The sequence below is a fragment of the Lissotriton helveticus genome, chromosome 3_1 (assembly GCF_964261635.1).
Source record: "Lissotriton helveticus chromosome 3_1, aLisHel1.1, whole genome shotgun sequence".
Taxonomy (NCBI): Eukaryota; Metazoa; Chordata; class Amphibia; order Caudata; family Salamandridae; genus Lissotriton; species Lissotriton helveticus.
The window spans coordinates 1,134,695,725-1,134,721,778 of NC_136061.1; the positions used below are offsets into that span (position 1 = coordinate 1,134,695,725).

Genomic DNA, 26,054 nt, shown 5'->3' on the forward strand with positions numbered 1-26,054 from the left:
CACTGCAATTTGCAGCCCGGCCCCTTCACATATCACTCTACGCGGACGATATGTTATTATACGTCCGTGACCCTGAAATTCATCTAAACCAGCTGCTCAGAGAATACATCCGTTTCGGCAGGCATTCGGGGTTAGCGATTAATTGGTCCAAATCATCTATAATACCTCTGACCGACACCACTCTGCCCTTTGACGTGGATTTTCTCGTTGGACTGGCAACAGGAACCGATTCGCTACCTAGGGGTCATGTTCCACAGGGATCCAGAAGAGGTCCTGCGAGCGAACTATGGGGTGGTACTTTCTAAACTTGAGGATAAGATCCAACGTTGGATTCGATTGCCGCTCTCGCTAGCCGACAGAATCGCAATCGTCAAGATGAACGTCTTACCCAAACTATTATACCTGTTTAATAACGTTCCAATCACGCCGACACGAGAGATCTTCCGCCGCATAAAATCATTGGTGCGGACTTTGATATGGGCAGGCAAACAGGCTCGTATTGACTTGCAGACTCTAACGCTTCCATTTGCGCAGGGCGGCTTCGGAGTGCCTGATTTTCTCCTCTATTACCTCTGCGCGCAGGCACAGTATGCGGCGTATTGGTACCACAAGGTCCCATACCTTGCACATACAGCCGTTGAAGAGGGTGATGCTCATCCCATCCCCCTCTCTGCAATCGTCTCACACTCAAGGCCGCCACTGCATGCTAGGGATATCAACACAGTGGATACCACGGTCAAAGCGTGGCACAGGCTTGGACAGCTGGCTCACAAGACCCCGCTATATGCACCGGACATGCCATTGCAACATCACCAGGCGCTGTCGGTCACTGGTGAAAAGGTCGGAATGTCCTTGCTGAGTAGAGCTGGTATTGACAGACTAGGAGATGCGTTTCAAGCCGGAACATTCATAGGCCTAGACCAATTGACTTATATCCAAAACCAGACTCCCATGTTCCGCTTCACGTACTATAGGCTGACCACAGCGTTGAGGGAACATTACCCGACATTTCCAACAGAGCCAGAATGCCTTGCACCACTACAACTACTGATCACTACCACTGACCTTTCCCATCTGGTGTCCAGATTATACTCCACTGCACAATCGGAACTTGCGGGACACACTCAGAAAGCTAAGGAGCGGTGGGATGCGCTACTGGAAGAGCCGTTAACGGATGAGGAATGGCATAGCATTTGCGCGTTAACACAGATCTTGACACCAAACGGCAACTTAAGAATCATACACTTTAAATTTATTCACCAGATTTACTACACACCGGCCAAACTGCGTAGGTTTGGACTACGGGAGGAAGACAGATGCAAGAGGTGCAATAGGGAGGGGGCGGATTTTGCACATCTAGCCTGGGACTGCGAAAAGGTGGCAGAGTACTGGGGGGAGGTCACTACCACACTAGCTGTCATGTTAGGGGAAGAGGTGCAATGCACACCCAGGATCTGTTTACTGGGATTGGTTCCTCAATTCAGAGCGTTGAAGCGCAGGTATTGTGCACTGGCTTTATTGTTGGCAAAGAGACAGGTGGCGCAATGTTGGCACAGCCGAAAGGTACCGACAAAGAAAACATGGCTTCATGATATGTCCATCTGCCGGGACAAACTACAAACATATGAGGAACAATTGCCAGAGAGGTCCAGACCAAAGGATATGTGGTGTTATTTGACAGAATACCTTACCTCACTACAGGACAGTGAGGAGGATTAGCTCATCTTCTGTTTCATTCTGACGGGTGGGACGTTTGGTGCATTTGGTGCATTTGTACAGATCAAATGGCGGCACACACAGGGTGAGCCCTGGAGCTATGATTGTGTGAATATCTAGTTTGTGTGGGAGGATACTGTTAGGTCTTAAGTTGGGGTATGTTGTTTTTCTACTTGAAAGGTTAAAATGTAAGACTCACGTCCATTGTCAGCAACGAGTCCTAAGTAAGATGTTATGGGTGGTAGTGCCTACAATCTACACGCTTTGCTTCATAACACACATGATAGCTACTAACTGATTGCATCGAAATAGCGAGCCGGCCCCAGGGTTGTAGGCTCATGCTGTGTACGCTGCTTTATGACAATAAAGGTCTTACAAAAAAAAAAAAAGTTACAGCTCTCTTGCCCAAGGGAGCCATCAAGCGCGTTTCTGCTCCAGAAGTAGGTTGTGGTTATTACTCCCACTACTTTCTGGTACCCAAGAAGGACAAAGGCCTGCGTCCTATCTTGGATCTCAGGAACGTCAACCGCTTCCTCCGGAAGGAGAAGTTCAAAGATGTTGACGCTCGCTCAGGTCTTGTCTACCCCCGACCCTGGAGACTGAATGGAAGCAATGGACTTGCAGGACGCTTACTTTAACGTCCCCGTCCTGCCGGCCCATCGGCGTTACCTGCGGTTCACGGTAGGCCACGAGCACTTTAAGTTTACAGTGCTCCCCTTTGGCCTTACCAGCACCCATCGGGTGTGCATGAATGTGATGGCAGTGGTTGCAGCTCATCTGCGCAGATCAGGGGTTCCAGTCTTCCCCTATCTCAATGACTGGCTGTTGAAGGCAGGCTCGGCCCAGGCTGTCGGCGCCCACCTCCAGACTACGGCTGACCTCATGCATTCGCTGGGGTTCTCCATCAATGTGCCTGTCACACCTGATCCCCTCTCAGAAGCTCCTCTTCATTGGAGCAGTTCTGGACACGGCGCGGTTTTAGGCTTATCCTCCTGAACAGTGAGTCCGGGATATTCGGGCAATGATTCCGATCTTTAAGCCTCTATCCCTGGTTACGGTCAGAATGACCCTGAGGCTGCTGGGCCTCATGGCATCCTGCTGGTCGATCATGCCAGGTGACATATGCGGACTTTGCAGTGGGACCTGAAGTTCCAGTGGGCATAGCATCAGGGGAATCTGTCAGATTGTGTCCAGATCTCGGAGGGCACTGCATTACCATTGCAGTGGTGGCTCAAGGGCCAAGATTGGTTCAATGGCAGATCCCTCTCCCTTCCCCAACCAGACCACACAATGGTGACGGAAGCAGCCCTTCTAGGATGGGGCGGCCACATGGGAGAGGTGGAGATCAGAGGCTTCTTGTTTCCTGCTGAGTCCGGGCTCCACATCAACCTTCTGGAGCTTCAGTTGATCCGTCATGCACTGAAGGCATTCCTTCCCTCTGTTCGGAGAAGAGTATTGCAGGTGTTCACCGACAACAACACCGCCATGTGGTACTGCAACAAACAAGGTGATGTGGGGTTGTGGACCCTATGTCAGGAGGCCATCTGCCTCTGGACATGGCCGGAACATCAGGGTATATCCCTGGTGGTTCAACACCTGGCAGGTTCACTGAACGTCAGGGCGGATGAACTCAGCCGCAGGTGCATGCTGGATCACGAATGACCTCTTCACTCGGAGGTGGTGCAAGGTCTCTTTCAGCCGTGGGGAGAGCCTTTGTTAGATCTATTCGCCACCGAAGAGAACGAGCAATGTCAGCAGTTCTGCACGTTGGCATTTCCAAGGCGGCACTCGCTAGGCAATGCCTTTCGTCGCGAGTGGAGTTGCTGTCTGTTGTACGCCTTTTCAGCCTATAACACTTCTGTTCAGAGTGCTGAAGAAGATCAAGCCCGACCGGGCCCAAGTAATTCTTGTGGCTCCGTATTGGGCGCGAAGAGTCTGGTATCCTGAGCTGCTCAACTTGGCCATCGATCCTCTGGTCAGACTGTCTCTTCGGGAGGATCTTCTGTTTCAGCAGCAGGGGACGATCCTCCACCCGAAGCTGTCCACCCTCCACCTCCTTGCGTGGATATTGAGCGGCGGCAGTTGATGTCATCCGACTTGCCTCCCGAAGTCTGTGATGTAATCTTGGCAGCCAGGTGTCCCTCCACTATGACGGTATACACCTCCAGATGAAACAAATTTGTGGCATGGTGCACAGCAAAGGTTGTGGATCTCCTTTCTGCCTCCCTCCCCCCTCTCTTAGGTTCTCTTGTTTCTCCTTTCTTTGGCCCGGCAGAGCTCTGCTCTGGGCACTATCAAGGGCTATCTTTCGGCTATTTCTGCCTTTCTAAGACTTCCTGATCAGCCTTCTCTCTTCAAGTCCCCGGTTGTAAATAATTTCTTGAAGGGCATAACTCCTCTCTTTCCTCCTATTCCCTTTGTTATGCCTCAGTGGGACTTGAATCTGGTCTTGACCTACTTGATGTGCCCTCCCTTTGATCCGCTTCACAACTGTCCTCTACGACTCTTAAGACTTTATTCCTGGTAGCCATCACATCTGCCAGAAGAGTGAGTGAGCTCCAGGCTCTTTAATCTAAGCCTCCCTTTCTAGCTGTATGTCTGGACAAAGTTGTCCTACGAGCTCGTCCATCCTTTCTTCCTAATGTGGTCACTTCCTTTCACAGTCCAACCATCACTGTGCCCACCTTTTTTCTGCCTCCGCATCCTTCTAAAGAGGAAGAAAGGCTCCACCGTCTGGGCCCAAAAAGTGCTCTTTCCTTCTATCTGGATCGCACCAAACAGTTCCGGGTGTATGACCAGCTCTTTGTTGGCTACGTGGGCGCCAAGAAAAGTCAGGCCGTACACAAGCGGACCATCTCTAGATGGGTTGTTTTGTGTATTAAAGCTTGCTATTCTCTAGCAAGAAATTGAGCAAACAGTGGGGCTATGCGCCCATTCCACCAGGGTGACGGCAGCCACTACTGCTTTGGGACGGTGAGTCCCTCTGAATGACATCCGACAGGCAGCTAAGTGGGCATCGCTGCACACGTTTACAAAACACTACGGCCTGGACAGCCAAATCCGGAGAGACTGCTTCGTTGGCCGTTCTGTTCTCCAGGACTTTCTGGTGTGAACTTGGTCCGCAGACCTACCTCCGGGGTTGGTATTGCTGGGGTATCTATTCTAAGGTAAGGAATCTATAACTAACTGTTTCTTTCAGATGAACAAGTTACTTACCTTCCGTAATGATATATCTGTAAGAAACATAGGTTAGTTATAGATTCCCTTCCTCCCCACTCATCCTCCCCGTTCTGCGAACTGATTTCTAGAGTTAAGGACATCCTTTCAGGGCCTTAGTTTTGTGCAGCAGTGGTCGGTGTCTTGCAGGGCTCTGTGTTTCTGGCGTGGAAAGTCATGTACAGAACTGACGTCAGCACACGAGGGCGGCGTCTAAGTAGCTACCGCAACGTCATCCCAGCGACCACGACACCAATGACGAATGCGGAGCTGACCAACGCCACCTTCCAACGTGCAGAGATACTGCTAACGAAAAACTTCCCGGATCCAGTCTGACGCCTGGGGGTAATTCTAAGGTAAGGAATCTATTACTAACCTATGTTACAGATATATCGTTACCGAAGGTAAGTAACTTGTTCGATTCTGCAGATGTCATCCAGTATCGCAGTGTGAGTTAATTTATGTTTACATCGTAGATCCCCATTACCAACTATGGACGCCAAAACCTGTTGATCAGGTCTACCAGCCATCCATTGTCGACATAAATAGCAAGTGTAGCTGGCAAATAGATCTTTTTTACACCGTATATACCGAGAATTCATGATGAGACAAAGTGTACTTAATAACTTCGTATGTATTAGATGAATGGTAGCCGCAATATTCCTGTACCTAGTTAGTCACTATGCTGACCAGTGGGCATACTATATCTGTTTATAACCACTATAAGATGGCGCGTCCGTTCCTCTTTGATTCGCGGTCAGTGACAACTGGTAACCTCGCAAGATCGTTGTTGAGCGGTGGGTTCAAAGGTCACAGATTTCTCAGGCACGATCTCACAGCGTGGGAGATGGCGTGCTGAATAGACGGTGTTGAGCTGCACGGAATTTATCCCAGGTGAGCACGAGCATTAGCCCGCAGTCTCAACGCCACAAGCAGAATTTGTAATTTCGTTTCACTTTGACTCTTATGTAATTGGTGTATGTCACAACAAATCCAGTATGGGCAGTGATTACCAAACGAAGGGAATGTGGTGCAGATTTTCGGTAGTGCAAGCAAGGTAGTTATCAGTGGTTCTCAGCGACACGCAGACAAGGGACAAAAAAGTATACAAGCCAGTATCTAAAGAGATCACCTAGCCCAGTGGTCTTAAACATAGATAACCCCAGCGTGCCCGAACCATAAGCAAAACCCCAGCATGGTAAGAGGTGCATTGATATACATGTGCACCCCAAGGATTGTAAGATAGGGCCCTTGACGAAAAAGAGTGGCCTATTGTAGTTACCATTGTTATCGAATCAGACTGCATGGAGCGTTAATATTCTACGTGAAATGTTACACCTCATCATGCCGCTCCTCAAAGTTTTGGGGACAGCTGACATTCTGATATGGAACAAAAACTTTATTTCCCTTCTAGAATCTCTGCTACATTGCTACTCTCTTTTAAGAAGAATTCACATCTAGGAAGTACCATGCATTGCGAGATACAGACTGATGAGTATGCACATAAATACAACCTTTGAAATATTCACCTGCCAGCCATTTTTACATCCCCTTCACAGTCCATTTCTGGGTGCTCCATGGTAAATATAACCATACCATAGTGCATTACCAGGGTAATCTTACTGTAACACACTCTGAGTGGGTCAAATATATTTTCTTCCATGATCATAGTTTCCCATACACTACGAATGGATATCAACCTACGGGCATAAAAGCTACTTGGATATTGCCTAAAGATCTAAACCAAAGGTCTCCCCATCCAAGCAAGAAACGCGGTTTGTTTCAGAAGATCTCCACATTTTTATAGTAAAGTGGGCAGCTCATACTTGAGGACACTATCTGCCCTCACCACCAATCAGGGTGTTTGCGGTAGCACCATACCATCAGGGGGAGATACGGTCAAAGCAATGAACACCTACTCTATATACCTTAGAAGCACAGTGGTTAACATTTAGGCTAGACAACTGTCTTTCTCCTTTCCTTTATTCCTAAACCTTGCCCTGCAAGGTCTCAATGCAGGAATTTTTACATAACTTACTTTGACACATTGGTGATGGTCTCTTCTCTATTGTTCTTCAAACCGTGGTGTAGTATTAACCATTTTAGTAAAATAATATGAGCAAGGAAAAAAGTTTGTAATACTTGGCCTCTCAATATTGATGCTATACTTTTTGTTCTCAGATCCCCCACCACTCGCCTCTAAAAAAAAAAATTATAAAAAAAATTGTCAATGAGTGGTCCTGAAGGTGGATACAAGTTATAATTTCCACTGAAACATACATCGACCGGGCTAAGTGATATCCCAGTTGGCAACACATTCACAGATGGTTGAAACGTCATCTCCGTGATTCCATCAGTGTATGCTGTTTGTAGGGTGGGAAGTGTATGTATGTGAGGAGTGTGTGTCAGTGTGGAGTTGAATGATATATCAGGATGGAAGTGTAGTATTATTATGGGGATATGTTTAATGTTTCTATGCACATGTAAATTGTAATTAAAATAGTCTCGTAAGAATATGACATGCATATTGGAATTGCACAATTGTATTTATTGCACTTCAAATATGTTTGGTGATGTAATTTACATATTTTAAACTTTTGTATAACCAAAGTAAATATTAGATAACTCTTTCTTATAGACAAAAAGTAAAACATTAACCAAATAAAATGGTTTAGAAATACAAAGGTTTGATGTGTTTGTGTAGCAAATGGTGGCCCACAGAACTGACAACCTAAAGTAAGAAGCTATAGGTCGATGGGAGTTTTTTTGCAGTGTAGCATGATTGTTTCCCCCTAGCTCCCAAACCTACAAATCATTCATAGGGGGTACCTTTCTTTGATTAATTGATCACCTTTGATTTGCAGGGACTCAAGGCACATCAAGTCAAGTTGCATTAAATGTCAGGCAAAAAGTGAGGGGAGACCATGCAAATAGGGGCACTTTCCTACACCACAATCCCAAAAGAAAGCGGATGAGACTAACCTTTCCCAAGAGAGTCTTCATTTTCTAAGTGAATATATGGACAATTGGCTCATCAAAGCTGCCACCCGATAGCAGTGCTGAAAAAAACACAGGCCACAATACATCTACTTCATCAATTGGGGTTTACTATCAACACTACCAAATCCCACCTCCAGTCCCTAGACACTATTTTCAACACAGTGGCAAGCCTACCCTATTTCAATTTTGCAAGGATACAGTCTTTTTAAGCACAAATTCCTATGTTCTCCACCACTATCTGTTATCTCACACCATTTGGCATTGGGCTCTGCGCCACAACATTCATTTGTTAGTGGAACGCCTTCCGATAATTGACAACGATTTTGCCAACCTTCTCAGTAGGATGCGCCAACAAGTCTACAAGTGGGAACCTCACCCACAGGTCCTCCTCCTCCTCTGCTTTTACAGCTGGTGGTTCCCTCAAATAGATCTTTTCGCACCTGCAGATAGTGCCAAATGCCCAAAAATTTGCTTCCAGGTTCCCACAGTCCAGTGGCAATGCAAAATGGATGAATTGGTCATGGATATTTTTATACACTTTTCCTCCTCTCACTCTTGTTCCATTTGTGGTTTGGAGGCTTCGGCAGACGTCCTTCACGCTCATCTTGGTAGCTCCTGCATGGACTCTCCAGTCATGGTTCACAACTCTGCTCGACCTCTCTAGCTACCCACGAGAGGCTCCCCAATGAGCTGGACCTTCTCATGCATAACCATGTAGAAATCACGCACCCAGGTATCTCCGTCTTGTAATCTGGCTCCTGAGGTCATAGAATTTGTATACCTTAATCTTCCACCTGAGTTCATGAGCATTCTGAGGGAAACCTCCAGACCAAAGGTAAAATGTTTGCCTGTACTGTATACTCAAAACAAATTGACCCTTTCAAAGCTACAGTATAAAACATTACTTGCTTCACTTACAAATTTCATGGTTAGCCTTTACCTACATGCACTTTGATCCTAGCTGCAGTAACTGACTATCTTCAGAATAAACAACACATCTCTCTCTTCTGAACACCAGCTATTATAGCCCAATCCCCGGTTCCACCAGCACCCTCAAGGAATCTTAACATTGTACTTGCACGACTCATGTGTCCATCATTTGAACCCTGTTACACTTGCCCCCTTCGATTACTCTCTTGGAAGATGGCATTTCTAATTGCGGTTACCTCACTCAGGCGTGTTAGTGAACTTCAAGCATTAACCCTTGACCGTCCTGACTTCGTCAGAAGCGGTCGCTCCCCAAGGCCCCTGGTGTCTTGTGATTAAAGCTGTGCCACGCTGCTGCCTGACCAACGCTGTGCTGCTCTGCTGACTGCTCTGATGCCTGGGTATCGTAGCGCTGCTCTGCTGTCCTGAATTAATTATATCTCACTGTGCCTGCTCGCATTGACTGACGATATTACCCTACCTCTAGCATTTGCCCGCTTTGCCCTGACTAGCGCTCGCATTGCCAAATTGTATAATTTAATTAGTGCCCCATTTCGCTAGCGCCTCCCTGCCCACAGCGCTATTTACTTAAATTCCCCAACCGGTTCCGGTTTCACTTCTGCCGCCATTGTTGTTGTTGTTTTGCCTCTGAGCCCGCCCTCTCCACCACGCACCCGCCTCCCAGCTGCTCCTCCCTCGCCCCTCCCCTATCAATATATGACAGATGCATCTGCGTGCAGCGCTCACGCGCAGCGGTCGCGCCCCATGCGTGCCAAAGGTGCGCCAAAGGTAAGCCCGTCTACGTCCGTCTGCGCCTGGACCTCGCCCAGCGCCAGACCCCCTGGCTCCCGCAAACCGCACTCCTCCAGCATAACGTATGACGCCGCCACCCTCCTAGCCCTTAACCCCGGACGCACACCACATTGCTACGAAGCTGCCCCAGGACGTACCCACGGTCCCTTCGCCTGCCACTCATGCAAGTTCACCTGCATCAAGACCCACACCAAAGCCTCCTCCTCCAAACACAGCTCCGACCCCAACCACCTGAAGTGCTTCCTGCTGAACACCCGCTCGGTACACAAACACGCCACTGAACTCTGGGACCTACTCGACACTGCGTCACCGGACATCGCCTTCCTCACAGAAACCTGGATGAACGCCTCTTCAGCACCCGACATCGCCATAGCCATCCCGGACGCTTACAAGATCATCCGTAAAGACCGCACCAACCAAACAGGAGGAGGCATCGCCATCGTCCATAAGAACACCATCAGAATCACGACCAGCCTTGACGATAACCTCGCTACCGCCGAACACCTTCACTTCCAGATCCACACCGACCCCAGGACCACACTTAGAGGCACCCTCATCTACAGACCACCAGGAACCCGCAAACAATTCTGCGAAGACATCACTGACTTCATCAGCCCACATGCCCTCCCCTCCGAGAACTACATTCTACTGGGAGACTTCAACTTCCACTTAGAAAAGAAAAACGACAGCACCACCACCACCCTTCTGGACAACCTGGCCAATCTTGGACTCAAACAACTCGTTGACACCCCCACCCATATAGCCGGACATACGCTCGACCCCATCTTCACCTCCTGCAAACACATCTCCTTCGATCACACCACAGCTCTCCATTGGACGGACCACAGTTGTGTTCACTTCAGCTACAAAACTACCACGACCCACAACCCCCCACAACCTATTCCCCGAAGAAACTGGAACAAATTCACCACCGACCAACTCCTCACATCGCTCAACCAAAACCCTCCCACCCTCTCATCGGACCCAAACGAAGCTGCCACCAAACTCAAACAATGGATCACTCACAGCGCTGACGAATTAGCACCTTTGAAAAACCACCAAACCAAACAGGGTAGCAAAAAGGCCCCCTGGTTCAACGATGAACTTAAGAAATCCAAGAAACTATGCCGTACTCTCGAGAAAACATGGAGAAAAAACCCAACCACTGACAACCTGACCACCTTCAAAGCATCCACCCGCAAACACCACCAATTGATCCGTTCCACCAAGAAAGCAGCATTCAAGAATCGACTCGACAACAACGCCCATAATAGCAAGGAACTTTTCAACATCGTAAAAGAATTTACCAACCCCACCGCAGCCTCAAACGACATTACTCCCTCCCAAGACCTCTGCGATTCGTTATCCTCTTTCTTCTACAACAAAATCGCCGACCTACATAACAGCTTTAAAAACATTTCCAAAGAACAGTCCACTCCACCCACCTCCGAACCTAAACCGCTCTCTAGCAACCTGAGCGCCTGGAACCCAATCACCACTGAAGACACCATCCGCCTAATGAACTCCATCCATTCAGGTTCGCCATCCGACCCCTGTCCCCACCACATCTTCAACAAAGCAGACTCCATCATCGCTCCCCATCTCCGTGATGTCATTAACTGCTCCTTCAACTCCGCTACCTTCCCAGAAAGCTGGAAACACGCTGAACTCAGCGCTCTCCTGAAGAAACCCACAGCAGACCCCTCTGAACTTAAGAACTACCGCCCCATTTCCCTCCTCCCATTCCCAGCCAAAGTCATTGAGAAAGCCGTCAATAGCCAACTCGCCGCCTTCCTTGAATCCAACAACTTTCTCGACCCCTCACAGTCTGGCTTCCGAGCCAAACACAGCACCGAAACCGCCCTCATTGCAGCGACAGACGACATCCGAGCGCTACTGGACAACGGAGAAACAGTTGCCCTCATCCTACTCGACCTCTCCGCCGCCTTCGACACAGTCTGTCATAGCACCCTCATACAACGCCTCAGCAACGTCGGAATACAAGGAAAAGCCTTGGACTGGATCATCTCGTTCCTCGCCGGGAGAACCCAGAGAGTCCGACTCCCCCCATTCAAATCAGAGGCCACCAAAGTCATCTGCGGAGTACCACAAGGATCATCACTCAGTCCCACCCTCTTCAACGTTTACATGAGTCCCCTCGCTTCCATCACGCGACAACACAACCTCAACATCATCTCCTACGCTGACGACACACAGCTGATCCTTTCCCTCACCAAAGACCCCAACACCGCCAAAACCAATCTTCATGAAGGCATGAAAGAAGTAGCGGAATGGATGAAAAACAGCCGCCTAAAACTTAACTCAGACAAAACGGAAGTCCTCATCCTAGGGTCATCCCCCTCTGCCTGGGACGACTCATGGTGGCCATCGGCCCTGGGCACAGCACCCATACCCACAGACCACGCATGTAACCTAGGCTTCATCCTAGACTCCTCCCTCTCGATGACCAGACAAGTCAACGCAGTCTCATCCTCTTGCTTTAACGTACTTCGCATGCTCAAAACAATCTTCCGTTGGATCCCCACCGAAACAAGAAAGACTATCACCCACGCACTCGTCACTAGCCGACTGGACTATGGTAACACCCTTTACGCCGGAACCACAGCCAAATTACAGAAAAAACTCCAACGCATCCAAAATGCATCAGCCAGACTCATATTGGACATCCCTCACCAAGCTCACATTACCGGCCACCTGAAAGACCTTCACTGGCTTCCCGTCAACAAGAGAATAACGTTCCGTCTCCTCACCCACGCACACAAGGCCCTATACAAACTAGGACCCGAATGCCTCAACACATGACTGTCCTTCTACACACCCACCCGCCAACTAAGATCCTCCAATCAAGCTCTCGCCGCAGTTCCGCGCATCCACAGATCCACCATGGGAGGGAGATCCTTCTCCTACTTGGCGGCCAAGACCTGGAATTCTCTCCCCACTCACCTCCGCCTCGCACAGAACCACTTTTCCTTCAGAAAGGAACTTAAAACCTGGCTATTCGATAAATAATGCACCCCCTCCCACAAGCGCCTTGAGACCCTCTGGGTGAGTAGTGCGCTATACAAATTCCTGAACTTGAACTTGAACCCTTAAATAATCTTTCTTCCACATACATAGGGGCAAGGTTGTCCTACCCACCAACCCTAAATTCCTACCTAAGTCAGTGTCTCAATTCATTCTTAATCAACCTACCTCTTTTTTTTCCTACAACCAGACTCCGTTGCGGTACAGGCTATCCATACTTTGGATGGAAAGAGAGCCCTTATGTATGACATTGATAGGACTAGGACTTTTAGCAAGACACAACAAGTGTTTGTGGCATTCTCCCGACCTCATAATGGGAAGGCTATATTAAAGTCAGGATTTGCTGAATGGATAGTTAAATGCATTCAGACATGTTATGCTAAGGCCAAAAGGGTTCTACCCACTCTTCCTAGAGCACACTCTACTCGAAAGAAAGGAGCCTCTGGCCTTTGTGAGAAACATCCCAATAGCGGATATATGCAAAGCAGCCTCCGATGGGGTAGCGTGCTCACTCCACTAGAGCAACAGTGTCAACCACTGCATTAGCACACGGAGTCCCACTACTTGACATCTGTCAGGCAGCAATGTGGGCATCCCTGCACCCGTTTACCAGACACTACTGCCTGGACAGTCCAGTACGGAGGGACGGAGATTTTGCCTGTACTGTCCTCCAGGATTTCCTTGTGTGCTCTTGGTGTGCAGACCCTCCTCCAGGGTTGGTATTGCTAGGGTATCTATTCAAAAGGTAAGGAATCTACAACTAATTGTCTCGATCAGATGCACAAGTTACTTACCTCTGTAACGATGTGTCTAGTAGAGACAAATACTAGTTGTAGATTCCTTACCGCCCCACCCATCCTTCTCGCTCTGCAAACTGATTTCTAGGGAAAGGGAATTTCCTACAGAACCCGAGTTTTGATGCACCAGTGGTCAGTGTCTTTCATGACTGCACTTCTCGTGTGGAAAGTCCTGTTAAGAACTGATGTCCGGGCGCATGGGCGGCGTCTATATAGGTCCAGCGACGTCTTCCCGGTGCCCACAATGCTGACGGCGGGCGCGGAGCCCTCTGACACCACCTAACATGCAGGGATACTGCTGAAGAAAGAAATCTCTTGATCCAGACTGATGCCTGGGGGGAATTCAAAAGGTAAGGACTATGCAAGTAATAGATGTCTCTACCGGATAAATAGGTACCACAGGTAAGTAACGTGTTCTTTACTGTGATTCTATTAATTTAAATCCATAGCTCCTTTCTTTGATCGAAACCCTCCCACAACTCATCTGCCAAAACTCTCACCAATTGTGGCTGTTTCCTCCAACAAAACCTCCATTTACAGATGCTCAACTTTAGTGCGACACTGGAAACTTGCTGTGGTGTACTTCAGTTAGAGGAAAAGATACATTCACTTTCAAGCACCCTCTTTTGCAGAATCATCCTCTGAATTTAAGAACTGATGAGGGGCTAGCTTTAAACAACAAATGACTAGTAATTTGTCTAAACAGTATTTAATTTTGAAAAATTAGGTAATCAATATGCATTGCAAAACCACTTGGGCAACCTTTAGATATACACAGTGTGCTTTAAACAAATGTCTGATTTACATCAATCAAATGTGGATTTCCTTTGTTTTTAATCTTTAAAGTACAGTTCAATTAAGTATGCTTTATATTGCTTATCTGTCATATTCTATCTACTGTGATGCAATAATTTCATGCTTTTATCCTTAAAGTGCTTTTAAAATCCTCTCGCTCATCTTTTTGCAAACAGGCCAGTATCCCCAGAGGAAAGTTTCATATGGGGACTTGATACTAACCTATTCTAGACAGTGGTTGGACCAGACACTTTGGTGTCAAGCGAGTCTTTTTTATTTTTTCCCCATGCTGTAGAAAAAGTTTGGCCTAAGGTGGTTATTCTTCTCTTAGTAAATGTATGTTTTGTTGCCCAGGGTTGCTTCCTTGCCTGCTCTGTCAACTCTATTACCATTGCATCTTATGTGTTGGCTTCGGTATTTCTGCATACCTACATAATTGAGTGCAGTACCATCAGCTCAGTTCAAAATAAGTATTTGATGTTCAGCTCTGCTTATTTTAACAGGATTCTCCAGAATCTGATGAAAAAGAAAAAGAGAAGAAAGAAAGAGATCGGGACAGAGAAAAAGAGAAAGACAGTGGAAAAGAAAAAGCAAGACAAAGAGCAGAATCAAAACATAAATCCCCCAAAAAAAGAACTGGAAAAGATTCTGTAAGTTTTAATTAGTATTTTGTGAACTGTAAATTAAAAACTCCTTTAACTTTCACTGTAATATTAAATGAACCTACCCTCCAGACTTTCACCAAAACAATTTTAGTTGTAATTGAGATTTGTGAAACATAGAAAAGTTCCTAAGGTTGCTATAAATGCTTGTACATTTCTCTAATATAAAAAAAGAAAATCAACCTGATCGGAGCGAATTGTTTGACAATGTTCAAATCCGTGAACATCCTATTGGTGCTTGCGTTGAAAGCATATTAATTTGAGTAAGTTGCCTACGAAAGCAACCTTTAGGAGAATAAACTTAGAACCTTTTACAGTGCACGGTCCACTTTTGACCTTCAAACACATACCATTTTGTAGGATGTTTTTGACATGTTGAGAATCTCAAAACTAATTTATAAGCTTTAATTAGACTTTAAAAATGGAGTGGTGTAGATGACGATCTCATGCTACCCCTGTTCCTCTCCTATATCCTTGTTGTAGCAAAACCAATTTGTTTTTCTTCAAACAACCTTTAAGAGATTAAATGTTACACATACTGTCTTCTAGCAATATTCATGCAAAGGTTACTTCTTTTAGTAAATTTCACTTTTTTCCTGTATTGTATTTTTTCACAATGTGTTGCCATATCACAGCATGTTGCTTGTTCCAGAAGGAAGTTTAATCTTCCTGGGAACTAGTGGCACACTCAACAGCTGGGAGTGCCAGACCCCTTTTTAAGTGGACAAGGATAACATATTCCTATTGCCTTTGTCATAATGTTAATTCTCATGTGGAATTATGCACTGTCACTCATTACTTCTAGATTCATTGTCTTGAGCCATCTGATCTTTTAAGGTCTAGTATCTAAGGAGTGGGGAACAGAGATTTCTCTTTAGGTTGTTGCTCATTTATGACCTGGGATTTTAGAAAGATTTTATACTTTTATTTGTTGGTAATTTGTATACTCTGTAAGTTGAAATGAAATGATTTTGCAATTGTACCATTTTCCTCTACTTTGTACAGTGTGTGCTCAAATGACACAATAAACATTGATTGTCCTCTTTTTTTAATCTTTTTTTCGTGACTCCTTTGTTTGAGCTCTGTCATACAGGGTTCATTCGAGGTGTCTCCTGCCTGGGGGACTACCTTAAGGGTGTAATGTTTGTTTATTAATAAGGTTAAAAGTTTGACTTCTGCATGTTCTGTTTCTGCAACAAGTAGGCGAGTATTTATTGTAAGATTACTACTCTGGGGAAAACCCTCTAGAAAAGTTGGGAAATGCAGTCTTCGGTCTTTGAAATCGTAGCAGCAATTCTAGATTGAAACTGCCTCATGCCATTCATGCTAGTGTGGCTACCTTGTAAAGTGTGAGATACTAACCACATGTTCCAAGTGGCAATCTTTGAGATATGCCTACTCCTTTTTTTTACTTTCAGATCTCTGAGCTCTCTTAATATTCATGAGTACAGTCATCTAATTCCCAGTGGCTACTACACAAAAGACAGGGAGCTGAGCAGATGTATGTATAGGTTTTCATGCAGGATTCTGTTGGGTGAAATTGCTCATCAGTCTTTTTGGTTGACATTCATAGAGGCTACCATGTAGAGCATATTTGTGGTCTCTGGCATTTATTCCTGATTAATGCCCCTGAGTACCCATCTACTGATAAATCGCCATCTGTCTAACTCAATATGAAAACCTTTATCCAAGCAAATGACGCTGAGTAGCATCACAACGATTCCAGTCACATAATCATCATGAAGGTGTTACTGTATGTGATCGCATGAGGTGGGATTGAAGTCATTTTAAAATCAGTTTAAACTTGCACAACGGCGGTCCTTTTCATCCCCAATTGTGAAAGCATCATTTACTCCCTGAAACTTTAACATTTCTCTTTTTTTTCGGGTTACCTCCTATATATCACCCACCAGGCCTTGAGGCTTGATTCCTTCAAGCCCCTTCAGAAGCCATTGAAACTTTTGCGCTTGAATTCTCCAGCCTCAGTATTTTAGATGACTTTACTATCTATGACTTTGAGAGTGATTATAGTGCCTAAACATGCAATTTAGTTTAAGACCTGGATGCCGTACAGCTCATCCAGTTGGTTAAGACCCCACAAACATCTTGCAGGACACATATTGGACCCTGTCTACTCAAACCTTCCCACATTGATAGTGGACTCTCATATCCCCCTCGCATGAACTGATCTATGTGATCCCCATGTTCATACAGTCTTTATTTCCTCCTAATCCTTCACCATTCGCAACTAGACATTGTTCTAAACTTAACGTGGCTGCTTTTTGCAATCTCCTCATGGTCTTCCAGATCACTCCTGAACTTTGGGCTGATCAAGTACAGTAGGGTGTTGTGGTGGGGACCGCATGTATATGGATGCTGTTGCATCCCATCATTGCTTGCAAAGTGTTTTCTAAGAGGAAGGTATTGTTCAAAGTGGCTAGCATACATACACGTTGTGGCATTCAGGTACATTTGAAAGAAGTACATGTTGCTACCTCTGCCCTATTCAAAGAGGTAGCAATTGCATCGGTTTGACAAGCAGCTAGTAGGACTTTAGGTCCCTTTCATCCCTTGAGCGTTTTTAGAGCTAGATAAAGTGAGGCTGGTCTTAGTTAAACATTACTGCAACTGTTTTGACTTCAGCCAGCCCTTTGCTTACTATAAATCGAGCCCTCCCTCTGAGATTTACTACAGATGGAGTCCTTCAGTAAATTGTAACTGCCTCAAAAGTATTTATTAGAAGAGCAGGTTACCTTCAGTAATATTGTTCTGCTGCATACTCTTATCTTTGTGCAGATTAATAATTGCTCATCCTATTCTCGATTGAGTGTTTTTCCTTCATGGTTTTGAAAAAGTCAGGTTCTCTATCTAGTTCGAGCTTACCTTCCTAGTCTATGTGGACTCTGAGTACAAGATGAAATGTATGTCACTGGAGTTGTGATACTCCTTCATGCAAGTCAATTCCATGGAATTGTTTTGTCTCATCTAATGGCATCCTGATTACGGAGCGACTGGAGAAATTACGACACCACAGAGCATCGCTTTCTGGGATATGTTTCTTTGCGAGATTTCAATAGATGATTCTGCAAGTATAAATCCAAAACAAAGTAACCCCTGGTAACTTTTGTAGCATGTATTGCCATTGATTAACGTGCTCTTAGTCCTGCCATCTAGTGTTTGTCTCTGACATTTGCAAGGTTTTTTCCTAGAATAAGTCTTCTGAGACATTGGGTATATTGTATTGTATAGAAATTGCATTTAAATAGCGCTTATCATCCCCTCTTTTAGCTGTCGTTGCTCACGATCATCGACTCCATGTTAGATTGTTTTTTCTGCTATCTGGTACGGATGTGTACCGACAGGGCTCAGTGTTTGGTGACTTGAATCGCTTTATTTGGGCCCAATCGGTCGTTTTGACTCTGATAGAAATGGAAAAAATGGACTCCGCAGCAGATCTCAGGCTTCACTTTATTCTTCTGCAGAAACCGGCCTCCATTAGAAGTCACTGCCGGGGCCTAGGGCTCTCCTCGGGTACTGCAACTCTTGTATCAAAGACTTTCTTTAAAATACTTGCATAGTAATGGAAAGGACGCCCTTCCACTACTGCTCCCTGTACCACTCCTAATTATAGTGGACCAGCCACCATCAGGTCTGCAATCTTTCTTTCCTCCAACTACGAGGTTTACACATGTTATGCTTGCCTCACCTTACGGATCAAGACGACTCATTGGGTCCGATGCAAGTGGAAGGGAGCACACCAAAGCATACAAAGGCAGGAGTCAGACAACACCCCTGATGTCTTCAGGGAACACCGCATCAAGGCAGAGGAGGAAGCCAGACCCTCAGAGGCACAGCCCCTCCGATCTTCACCCAGCTCAGAGGCAATCTTTTACTCTGATGATAGAGACGGGCACCTGGTGCTTCACAACCACAGATAAAGGCTCGAGCTATAAGTATGATTGGCACCGCACACCACTTAGGCCAGCACAATGGCCTCAAGCCGAAGCCAAGCACCATCCCAGAGGGTGTCTGGCATCAAGTCCTTTGGCTAAGAAATAACCAAATGGGTCACCATTGCCTTCAGGCACTTGTCTGCACTGAACACAGCCTTTAGAGCCAACAACACTCCTAGGCACCAATCCTGCTAGTCAGTCGAATCCAAACATCTTGCACAAGCCTCTGGTCCTTTCAAAGGCGAGAGGGCTCTTAACATCTGCCCCAAAGCCTACATATGTACTGACAACAGATTTGACTTTGAGAATTCCTTGGGCTCCTAGAGCTCAGTAGGTGCTGAAAACACCCTTGATGACCTGCTCAGAGTATTCTTAACCCATCTTCCAGCAGCTGCAGGAGGAACTGGATGCACAGCAGAAAACTATATTTATCCATCTACAAACAGGCAAAATCTCCACCAAGCTGCCTCCAAAGTCAACAGAGACTTTGCCACAAAAGAGGAAGCTCACCTTTGAAGAAGAAATTGCTTTGGAGCCTCCTCCAGCTCCTAAGCATAAGAAATGCAAGGACCAGGGCACCAGTCATCTTCCTGTATGTAGACCGTCCACCTCCTCCACCACCACCAGCACATCCCCCTGTTTATATGGGAGAGGAGAGGTATCGCCAGTCCCCTTCTGCAAGCCAATCGCTATGGCCCAATACCTATTGACGAGTTCTGGGCTACAATGTCAATCCTGCAGCTGATTGCAACCTCCTTCCTTACCCAGCTAGACCACCCATCCAACAACAGGCCTTGAAATGTGTTACCTGACCTGCAGGTCTAGTAACTTGAATAATCTACTGAACCGAACTGTAATGCATTTGACCCATAAATCCATCTCCAATTTTGTGGTCCTAGGCAAATATTTTATTTCACGGTCACCTTTTTCTTCATTATCACAAACATCCTAGTAAGACCTCATGCCTGGCTCTGTCGCTCTGACTTTAAACCTGCCCTTGGCAAACGTCTCTTCGGCCTGCAGATTGACCAGATGGTGGAAAAACTAAAGTACAGCATAGACACTGCCAAGGTCATTTGTGCCTTCAAACATCCACTTTTAGGGGGGTCCTTTTCATGGCAGCAGTACTGGGCTGGTAGCAAGACACCTCAGCAGACTCATCCCCCCTCGACCCCCCTTCAGAGGCAATAGCAGGCCTACCACAAGCAGTCACCATGTGGTTTCTCCAGGCAGGCTACAGAGGCAACAATTACAGGGGCAGGAGCAAAGTAAGCTTTGGTATAGGGGCTGCCATTTCAAAACAGGGACTCCTCTCCCCACCACGGTCACACAACACCTGTTGAGGGAAGACATCAAGATATCCTCGCTGAAGGCATGAAATCACATCAGACAACATGTGTATTAGCGGTAGGTCAGCATGGGTATTGCTTAGAGCTTCCCACATCCTCACTCAAAACTATGCCAGGCACATGCTCAGCATGGAACATCTGTCTCTTATAGGAAGAAGTCCAAGCACTCCTTCAAAAGTGCGCCATCAAGCCAATGCCCATGCACTAACAGGGCCAAAGGGTTACTGACTCTACTACCTAATCCCTAGAGAGAACAGGTACCTCAAGCCCCTCACCCGGTACGTTGTATCTGAAAATGTTGACATTGTGATGCTGCAGGATGTTAAACATCTGAAAGAGACAATTATAGATTCTTTACCTTACAATTACCCCCAGGCGTCAGACTGGATCCGGAGAATTTTTTCATAGCAGTAACCCTGCCCGTCGGTGGGTGGCATCGGTCAGCTCTGTGTTCGTCATCAGCATCATGGTCGCCGGGATGACATCGCAGTGCCTACTTAGATGCCGCCCCTGCGCGCTGACGTCCGTTCTTTCTTTTTCCTCGCCAGCCTAGCGCAGATCCGGAGAGAGCTACCCTTCAGTCACTTTTTGACAACCTTTTATTGACTTTTTATTGAATTATTTTTCGCGTCTCCGGATCGGCTTCAAGCCGTGCGACTCCTGTAACAAGCTGATGTCTATGACGGATTCACACCTTGTGTGACTTTGGTGTCTGGAGCTTGACCAAGACCCGAAGTCGTGCCACGGCTGCTGGGCCATGAATCCAAAGTCTTTGCGAGAGTGGTCCCGAAAGCTCTTTGATGCCCGGCTGTCGGTTCCACGTCGTCCTGGTCTTGTTCAAGAGGAAGGTCTCGAGACCGCTCACGGAGCCATCACATCTCGTCTCACTCTACGTCCTCAAGGTCCTCGTGGGTAAGTCGAAGAAGGCAAAGAAGCACCGGGTCTCTTCACCTCATCATCCGTCTGTCGGCTGACTCAACCCGGGACCTGGAGCGTTGTCGCTCTAAGGCTCTGTCTCCAGTACCTACTTCAGGTATGACTCCGCGCCTCTCCACAATTTCCGGGAACCGAAGCGCCCCCTTCCCAACTCTGAAAGTTTTATGAGGCCCTCCACCGAGCTTTTGGGTAGACAGACTCCACTGGTGCGCCTTCAGGCCCCACGAGTTGGTCGGGGGTCCTGGGGCTTCGATGCTGGCAGCTTTGCCTCCGGCACCAGAGGGCCCCCGAGGATCGGCATCGATGCTGGTTGATCTAACTTGACTTTCGCCGACGCCTATCCCGTTTACAAGGCACCTGGCGTCAGCCGTGCCCCTGACCAATGCAGTCTTCATCCTTACCCCCCTAGATGGACCCAGATCCGGGCTGTTGTTGATCAACGTTGGACCTGACGCTGGCGGGTACTTTTGTTCCTCTGTTCATCCCTGCTGTTCCCTGAAGGTGGTGATGAAGGGTGGGAGACTGGACCCTTTAGCAGACCATCTTGAAGAGCAGGACTGGAGAGAGGACCTGGTTGACCTCAGTGGTCTGGACATTTCTCCAGACCTTGGCATGCTTTCTCCCCCTATCGTGGCTACAGAGGAGGGTGTGTCCTACACTGTGGTACTGCGAAAGGCGGCCAATGCCTTGGGCCTGGAGCTCTCTTTCATTTGTGGTCAGGACTAACCTCCTAACAGGGGGTCTTCAGCCTGCCGCAACCTCCTCTGAACCTCTTCTGCCCTTCAGTGAAGCCCTCACTCACGTCCTCCTGGGCACCTGGTCCAGGCCCAGCACAGGGGTTCCTGTGGAAATTACCTGCCGCAATTGCCTGGCCCCAGCTATCCAGTTTTCCTCACCCAACATCCTTCCCCCAAGAGCTTGGTTTTCCAAGCCTCTTCCAAGGGTGCATTCCTTTCTGATCCCTAGATAGTGAATCCAAGAAGCTGGATCATCTTGGGAAGTGCATGTTCTTTTACTCCAGCTTGGCACTGCTGTCTGTGAATACTGCATGCCTCTTGGGCTGATACTCCCATTCCAACTGGGATATAGTCGCGCAGGTGCTTCCTCAGTGCCTGGATGAGGCCCGGGCCGTTGTCTCCCAGGCAGTGGCATATGGGAGAGACGCAACCCAATTAATGATTCGATGTGGACTGGATACCACAGAGAATGACAAAGGCCTGTACCCTATTATAGTCCTCCGGGCTCTCAACCGCTTCCTCCGGAAGTAGAAGTTTAAAATGCTCATGTTGGCTCAGATCCTGTCAGCCCTCGATCCCGGAGACAGGATGGTGGTGTTGGACTTGCAAAAGCCGATTTCCATATTCCAGTCTTGCCTGCCCACCTCTCTATGGTTCATGCTGGGCCACGAGCACTTTCAGTTCACCGAGCTCCCCTTTGACCTTACCAGTGCCCCTGGGGTGTTCACGAAAACGATGGGGGTGGTCGCAGCTCATCTGTGCCTATCAGGGAGTACAGTCTTCCCCAATCTCGACAACTGTGTGTTGAAGGCGTGCTCACCCCAGGCTGTCGTCCCCCACCTCCAGACTACAGCGAATCTCCTGCATTTGCTGGGGTTCACTATAAACGTGCCTTAGTTACACCTGACTCCCTCTCAGGCGCTCTTTAATCAAAGCTGTCCAGGACACAGTGCAGTTTTGGGCCTATCCTCCCAAGCAGCAAGTCCGGGATATTCTGGCTATGATACTGATGTTTCAACCTCTATTCCAGATTTCGTTGAGAATGACGCGGAGGCTGCTGGGCCTCATGGCCTCTTGCATCCTGCTAGTGCACCATGCCAGATGGCATATGCATGCTCTGCAGTGGGACCTGAAGTTCCAGTGGGCACAGCATCAGGGGATTTTTGCTGACTACATCCAGATCTTGCAGGGTACTGCGCACCAACGTCGGTGGTGGCTAATGAACCAAGATTCAGGTCATAGGCAGACCCCTCTCCCTTACCCAACCAGATCTAATGGTGATGACAGATGCGTCACTTTCGGGATGAGGCGGCCATCTGGGAGAGGCAAAGATCGGAGACATCTGGTCTCCGGCGGAGTCTGGACTCCATATCAACCTGCTGGAGCTCTGGGCAATCCAACTGGCACTGAAGGCCTTCCTTCCCCCTCGCAAAGGGAAAGTGGTGCAGGTGTTCATAGACAACACCACCACCATGTGGTACTACAACAAACGGGGTGGGTTTGTGGACCCTGTCAGGAGGCTCTTTGCCTCTGGACATGGCTGGAACATCAGGGCATGACCCTGGTGGTTCAGCACCTGGCTAGTTCTCTGCATGCCAGGGCAGATTAACTCAAGTGCCGGTGTTTGGTCTCAGGGGTGGTGTACGGTCTCATTCGACGGTGAGGAGAGTCTTGATTAGATCTGTTCGCCACCGAAGAGAATGCACAATTTCCGCAGTATTGCGAATTGGAGTTTCCAAGGCGGCACTCGCTCAGTGAGGCTTTTGTCACAAGTGGAACTGCAGCTTCCTGTATGACTGACTGCTCAAGAAGATCATGGGCGACCGGGCCCAAGTTATTCTTGTGGATTCGGACTGGGTACGAAGAGTCTGGTTCCCCGAGCTTCTGAACATGGCCATCGATCCTCCCATCAGATTATCCCTTTGGGAGGATGTTCTTTCGCAGCAGGTTCTCCACCCGAACCTATCCAGTCTCCTCCTCCGTGCGTGGAGATTGAGCGGCGGCAGTCGACAGCTTTCGGCCTGAAGTCTGTAATGTCATCTTGGCAGCTAGACGCCCCTCCACTAAATCGTTATATGCCTGTAGATGGAACAAGTTTGTGACATGGTGCAAGCAAAAGCTGTGGATCCCCTTTCTACCCCTCTTTCAGAAGTCCTTTTGTATATACTTTCTTTGGCCCAGCAGGGCTCTTCTCTGGGCACTCTCAAAGGTTATCTTGCAGCTATCTCTGCTTTTCTTCGGCTGCTAGATCAGCCATCCTTGTTCAAGTCTCCTATTGTTAACAGGTTTTTTAAGGTCATTACTCATGTTTCTTCCATCTCCTTTCATAATGTCCTAGTGGGACTTGAATCTTGTTCTCACATACCTTGTGTGCTCCCTTTGAGCCTCTTCATAACTATCCTCTCAGGCTCCTCACTCTCAAAACTGTCTTCCTTGTGGTCCCCCACCTCTACTCGCAGGGTGAGTAAACTTCAAGCTCTGTCTTCCAATCCCCCTTTCTATTCATTCTATCACTTTGCCCACCTTTTTCCCACCTCTGCACCCTTCCTAGGTGGAGAAGAGACTCTACCATCTGGACCCTAAACGTGCACTGTCGTTCTCCCTTGACTGCATCAAAGACTTCTGGGTGGATGAATAACTCTTTATTGGATATGTGGGTGCCAAGAAAGATCTGTTATGCTTTAACTAAGAAGGATCCTCCAATGGGGTTGGGTGCTCCTCCACCTGGGCTACAGCAGCAACTACTGCATTGGCATGCGGAGTCCCACTCCTTGATATCTGGAGTCCCACTCCTTGATATCTGGAGTCCAGAGGTACATCTGTTATGCCTGTTCGGTCCTCCAGGACTTTCTAGTCTGAACTTGGTACGCAGACCCTCTGGGGATAGTATTACTAGTTATCTATTAAAAAGGTAAGGAATCAACAACTAACGGTCTCTTTCAGATGAACAAGTTACTTACCTTCGGTAACGATGCATCTGTAAGAGACATAGGTTAGTTGTAGATTCCTTACCGCCCCACCCATCTTCCCAGCTCTGCGAACTGACTTCTAGGGATAGGGACTCCTATACAGGGCCCTAGTTGTAGCGTTCCAGTGGTCAGTGTCTTGCATGGCTCTGCGCTTCTGGCGTGGAAAGTTGTCACAACTGACGTCAGCGCACATGGGTGGCGTCTAAGTGGGCACTGCAAAGTCATCCCGGCGACCACAACACCGACGACAGGCACGGAGTTGACCAACGCCCCCTTCCGATGCGAAGGGGTACTGCTAAAGAAAAATGCCCAGATCCTGACTAACGCCTAGGAGGAAATTCAAAGAATAAGGAATTCACAACTAACCTATGTCTCTTACAGATACATAGTTACAGAAGGTAAGTAACTTGTTCTTCAGTCTCGTCCAGAATACCAACCCTACTTACAGGGTCAACAGGCTTCCCAGCTTTTTCATGACCATTGTTGAGGATCCCACAAATCTTGTGGACACCAGGGACATATTGCAGCCCATTCCTCCTCCTCGCTATCTGCCGTGCCCTCCAAATCTTTGTTGTGCCCTCGGCAGCTCACTGCCATCTAGTCTGAAGCAGGATCCAGTACTATTACAGCATGGTAAGCACTCACCTCAAACAAGTGGGTGCCTCCGATTGTTTGGCCAAGTGATGCCCTTTCATTCCTTGAAACTATGCCACTGTCCATACAACAGCTCATAGAGGGCCACCTTTCCTTGTTACATCAAGAGGTGCCATTGAGAGGGTGCTGACAGAAGTAGGTAGTAGTTGCTACTTCCACTACTTTCTGGTGCCGAAAAAGGATGGAGGCCTCCACCCTATTCTAGACATTCACCTTCTCAATGCCTTCCTGAGGAAGGACCGATTCAAGATAATTTGCTTCGTCCAGGTTCAGTTTGCCTTAGACCTGGAGATTGGATGGTAGTGTTTGACCCACAGGATGCATACTTTTATTTCCCACAGGCGTTACCTTCGGTTCATGGTGCGCCTGGAGCGTTTCGAGTTCACTATGTTCCCCTTCCATCTCACTGGTGCCCTTCTTGGCTGTTCACGAAAGTGATTGCAGTGGTTGCAGCTGATCTGTGTAGATCAAGAGTTCCAGAATTC

General features: G+C 47.5%; 1 protein-coding gene across 4 annotated transcripts in view; it reads left to right on the forward strand.

The window, feature by feature from the left end:
* PRPF40A (pre-mRNA processing factor 40A) overlaps window positions 1-26,054 on the forward strand; it is an 879,874-nt gene that overhangs the window by 737,262 nt on the left and 116,558 nt on the right. For all 4 annotated transcript variants that reach the window (XM_078681728.1, XM_078681731.1, XM_078681729.1 and 1 more), the window contains one exon: window positions 14,813-14,959. In XM_078681728.1, the coding sequence (XP_078537854.1) occupies window positions 14,813-14,959 (147 nt within the window). The remainder of the gene's footprint in view (window positions 1-14,812; window positions 14,960-26,054) is intronic.